At 38.2% G+C, this 5,000-nt stretch overlaps 2 protein-coding genes across 3 annotated transcripts in view; both read left to right on the top strand.

Annotated features, from left to right (window-relative positions):
* The window catches only part of guk1b (guanylate kinase 1b), a 7,103-nt gene extending 3,230 nt beyond the window's left edge, over positions 1 to 3,873 (top strand). The window contains exons 3-8 of the mRNA XM_027134648.2: positions 111 to 152; positions 1,350 to 1,446; positions 2,411 to 2,549; positions 2,744 to 2,828; positions 3,149 to 3,234; positions 3,400 to 3,873. Of these exons, the coding sequence (XP_026990449.1) occupies positions 111 to 152; positions 1,350 to 1,446; positions 2,411 to 2,549; positions 2,744 to 2,828; positions 3,149 to 3,234; positions 3,400 to 3,432 (482 nt within the window). The 3' untranslated portion in view covers positions 3,433 to 3,873. The remainder of the gene's footprint in view (positions 1 to 110; positions 153 to 1,349; positions 1,447 to 2,410; positions 2,550 to 2,743; positions 2,829 to 3,148; positions 3,235 to 3,399) is intronic.
* A 567-nt stretch (positions 3,874 to 4,440) lies between these two features.
* armh1 (armadillo like helical domain containing 1) overlaps positions 4,441 to 5,000 on the top strand; it is a 7,311-nt gene continuing 6,751 nt past the window's right edge. For both annotated transcript variants that reach the window (XM_047799886.1, XM_047799884.1), the window contains exon 1: positions 4,441 to 4,592. The gene's annotated coding sequence lies outside the window, so the exon portion shown is untranslated. The remainder of the gene's footprint in view (positions 4,593 to 5,000) is intronic.

Genomic DNA, 5,000 nt, shown 5'->3' with positions numbered 1-5,000 from the left:
CTTAAGCCTGTTCTCACTACAACCATGTCCAAGGAAATTCGAACGAGTGACTTTTTTTTTACTGGTTTTAATGAATTTATGAATGTCAAGACGGATCCTTTGTCTTGCAGATACAACCAGGAATCCACGTACTGGAGAAGAAAATGGAAAAGGTAAATTTGAACATTAGAGCCGAGTCTAAATATTCCGAGGTCCAAAATATAACTCCGAAATGTTTTACATGACGATTAAGAATCAGTGTGTGAACAAGACATTCGATCTAGTCAGCTAGGACTTCTCACACAGTTAACAATGGATTTGTCTCAGTTTTAAAAACAGACTAAACAACTCGGTTGTGTTTTTTTTTCTAACCCCGATTCGCTTTCACACAACGGAGGGTTAAATTTCCCTAAACAAGACACTGAGAGTGAAAGGTTGCTGCTTCTTACTCCCAAGTGAACTGTGTCTAAAAATGATGAGGTAGAAAAAAAAAATTGACATCTTTTGTCCCCTTTGTTGTTGTTGTTTTTTTTTTCTGTAGGACTGAATTGTCTCCCAATGCTACTGGGGGCAACGTTACTGCCCGTGGCAGATGTCCTGTCCTCTATATCGTCTGAAGGTGTAGATCTGATTTCAGAAATCATCCGTTAGTCCGTTTTTTTAACCTGACAGCAGAGCGATGGGGGTTACTTTCATCTTTCTCAAATCCAAAATATCGTATACAATTCGGACCGCATTTCTTTCAAAGATTCGTCAATGTCAGTATGCACTTTGGAGTAAAAAGCTTTTGAAAATAGCCCCCGCTGTTTTCTACAGTAGGTGTCCCTGTTTTCCCTGAGTGGCTACACCTGGCTAACTATTAGCATTTAACAACAGGTCGACAAAGGGCCTGTCAGTATGTTCTTTACACCGTAAGAGAGGAATATCATTAATGTTATGCTTTATGAGAAGAATTGTACTGCGATAATCTTATTTAAAAGATTTGAAACAGAGAAGCTAATTCTAACAAAATCGCTAGTGCTAACAAAAGTGCTAGCTCACAGTATATTATTAGCTTGTACGGTTATGAGACCTTTACTTCATTCTTACCTAAAAAATGGCTGGACTATTCTTTTCAGACCTGTACAGTGACTTCCCCAGTAGAAGTGTGTGTGTGTGTGTGTGTGTGTGTGACTCAAGTCATTTGTTTACATGATTTGCATTTTCTGTGCCGTGTGCGTACCGTATCACCCTGTGGATTTTTAGGTCGTACCACCACCCTTGGCTTTTGGGAGACAACATCACATTACAGTACAGAGATAACAGCGTAACAGACCTAACTAATCTACACACGTCCTAACGGTTAATCCTCCATCTGCTCGCCTCCACAGATTACCACTTCACCACCCGGGAGAAGATGCAGGAGAGCATCGATAATGGCGAGTTTATCGAGAATGCCGTGTTTTCTGGAAACATGTACGGCACCAGGTGAAGTCTGTCATCCTTTTTGAGGCACCGCTATGTTTTAGGAGTAGATAGAAGTTCAGGAGAAGGCAATACGGTCTTGTACACATCTTTCCGTAGCTCTGCGATTATGTGTAGTTCACCTGAGGTAAATCCACCGAAGCTGCTCAGAGTGTCGGTTGTTTCGGCTCAGCGGCTATTTCTCCGTACTCGCTACCTGACGTGTCAGTTCAATCAGATCCTCGAAAACGTGTATGAACGTGTGACGATACGACTCTGACGCTAACGACGCAAATGATAAACAACACATTCATGACATAAGAAACATAAGAAAATACAAAAGAATTTGATATTATACAAAAGATTCAAAATAAATAAATAAATAAATAAATAAATATATAAATAAATGTTTGCTATTGGCTCACAGTACCATGTCGTCAAGGTCAATTATATTAATATATAAAAGTTCTTTCTCTTGATCTTTTCTTGCTACAAAACTAGTCATACGATGTCTCCATATCGGTGGCTTCTTGAATGATCTTGATACATTTGAATGTAAACATATGCTTTAGTTAGTGACGTGACATACGGCTAAGTACGGTGACCCATACTCAGAATTCGTTCTCTGCGTTTAACCCATCCAAAGTGCACACACACACACACACACACACACACACATCAGTGAACACACACACACCGTGAACACACACCCGGAGCAGTGGGCAGCCATTTATGCTGCGGCGCCCGGGGAGCAGTTGGGGGGGTTCGTGCCTTGCTCAAGGGCACCTCAGTGGTGGCTGGCCCGAGACTCGAACCCACAACCTTAAGGTTAGGAGTCAGACTCTCTAACCATTAGGCCACGACTTCCCCCAGTTTTCGCATATCCCAGGATATTATGAGTTACTGCAGAAGACTGTAAAGGTGTTTATTTAACGTGTTCTTAATAAACGTCAGCAGCATTAATGAATCCTGTCATTTCTCCCTATAGTAAGTTAGCCATACGGGATGTTCAGGCCAAGAACCAGATCTGCATTCTAGACGTCGACCTTCAAGGGGTGAAAAACATCAAGCAGACAGACTTGAACCCCATCTATATCTCCATCCTGCCTCCGTCCATAGAGATCCTGGTAAGATACAGTCCGAGACGAAGATTTTTTTAAATGGATGAACAAGAATAGATAAAAAAAAAAAAGGAATCCAGTTTCAGGTGAAACTTCATAGTATAGTTAATAGAAATTAAAAAGAAAACTACCAATAAACAGATAGACAGTTATTAAAACTGTTGTTGTTGTTGTTGTTGTTGTTGTTGTTTTTTCTTCAGGAGAAGCGTCTCAGAGACAGGCAGACAGAGACAGAGGAAAGTCTACAGAAACGTCTGGAAGCGGCCCGTGTCGACATGGAGCTCGGTAAATCTCAGATAAATCCATTGTATTCTGGACTGTGATTGTTCAGAATGTGTTGAATGTTATTTTCTAGAACAGCAGCTCAGACAGTAGTACAGCTATACTGTAAGTCACATGATCCTATTAATGCACTCAGCCTAATTATGTAACTGGAAGGAGTCCATTGTAACGGTCAGAGGTAAAGCTGGAACTTTACATTTAAAGATTTATAGCTGCTCTAACATAAGACATAATAAGAACTAACTTGAGAACCAGTTATTCGCTGGTGCTTATGTCATCCTCTTTCTATCTCTCTTTCTCTCTCTCTCTCTTTCTTTGTGCAGGTAAGGAACCAGGCATCTTTGACATTGTCATCATTAACGATGATCTGGAAAAAGCCTACGAGAGGCTTAAAAGTGCTCTTATCGAGGTAATTCTGTAAATAAACCCAGTTTTGTTCTGCTTAGAATCTGCTTTGCTTAGAAATCTTTTTCATCACCAATCATGACCCAGAATCTATGCACATATTCGCATGCTTACATTTGACCATTTCTTCAATATCTGCGCTGTCACGTCTGTATTTCATCCTTAACAGGAAATTCAGAAGGTTCAAGATGCTAAAAAGTAAGAGAACGAAAGCCATCTTGTCCTCTTGGGAACCGACATGAAACCTTTCTGTCCAGCCTTCAAGCAACACAAATCTATTCACGGTCATTTATTAGAGAAACAATCGACATGGCACTGAAATAAGGGCTAAGTCTTAGACAACATGTCATGCTAACACTGTTGCTGGAAAACGTCAGTATGATTTTCATTATTAAAGTGAAACCACAGTCTTAAGCATATGACGGTATAAAAAAAATCATGTCTGGAAGTTCATTACATCAGCGTATTATTCTTCTTTGTGTAAATTATACAGGCTATAAAAATTCCGGGTTCTGGTAGTAAAGATGTGCTAGAATTTTGTGGACCTAGAGATGCTAAGGGATGAACCTCATTCGGATCGAACCGAAAATAAATGTCTTGAACGTGACTTGAATGTTTATCTGAATAAATGTGTAGACACTGAAGCACAAACTACTGCGTGGACTTCCATTTATTATTAAAAGAATAGCAGGAGGAGGTTGTTTAAGGCTTGCTAGCAACTTCTGGGACTTCATCACAAAAGTCTTTACTATTGATTTTAATGAAAATATCTAATAGTTTTACAATTTATGATGTTAAATAGCTATATTTTAAATTTCAATATCCAAACTCAACTATATGATGATTATAGATTTACAGCTTAGTTTATAAACCTTTATAATGTGTCATTTATATTTTATACTAATCAGTATTTAACGGTAAACATTATACAGTCCTGAAAAGTAAAATGCAGTGATGTGTAGCATCGGTTTTGGACAGATTGTGGTATTAAAATTAATATTGAAGCTGGAAGCTAAAAGATAATAACACTTCACTGTGATGAGTCATTCGCGAAGGAATCGACTCTGTGAATCAGACCTGGAAGAACCGACACAGTTCAGAGCAGCCGTTTTCCCTCCAAATAAACATGCTAAATAAATATAGATGAGTCTGATAACTGATAACACAGTTACATAAAAATATATATTTAAAAAAACACACGCATGAATCAATTATACGCACATAATACATAATGAATCAATTATACGCACGTAATAATACTGACATGTTTGTCCCAGTGTGGACACCGTAGGTGGGAAAGGCTCGTTGCCTAACAACACGAAACATTGTGAATCTCAGCACAGCTTTGGTAAACAATGAAAGGTGCTTTATTTATTTTTATACATTTATTACATTTTCCTTTCTTTTAGGTTTCACTTTAATATTGTTTTTATCCTACATAATGTTTAGAGTTTAAATAAATCGTCTAAGTTACTTGTGGAGAGTTAAATCTGTCCTGGAGTTTAATGTTATGCACAATTATTGTCTATTATTTATATAGAATGAGTATAAAATAAATAACTGGAGAATCTTCAACTTAATCAACTGTGCAGGTATTTTATTTCATACATACGATACATGGTCTAGGGAGAAAAGTCAAGGGCTGGAAGTTAAGGAGAAAGAGAAGAAGAAGAAGGAGAAGAAGAAGAAGAAGAAGAAGAAGAAGAAGAAGAAGAAGAAGAAGAAGAAGAGGAAGAAGAAGGAGAGGAAGAAGGAGAGGAAGAATAGGAA

Source organism: Tachysurus fulvidraco, chromosome 14 (assembly GCF_022655615.1).
Source record: "Tachysurus fulvidraco isolate hzauxx_2018 chromosome 14, HZAU_PFXX_2.0, whole genome shotgun sequence".
NCBI lineage: Eukaryota > Metazoa > Chordata > Actinopteri > Siluriformes > Bagridae > Tachysurus > Tachysurus fulvidraco.
Note: the sequence above shows the minus strand (reverse complement) of the source record. Positions and strands in the feature narration are given on the sequence as shown.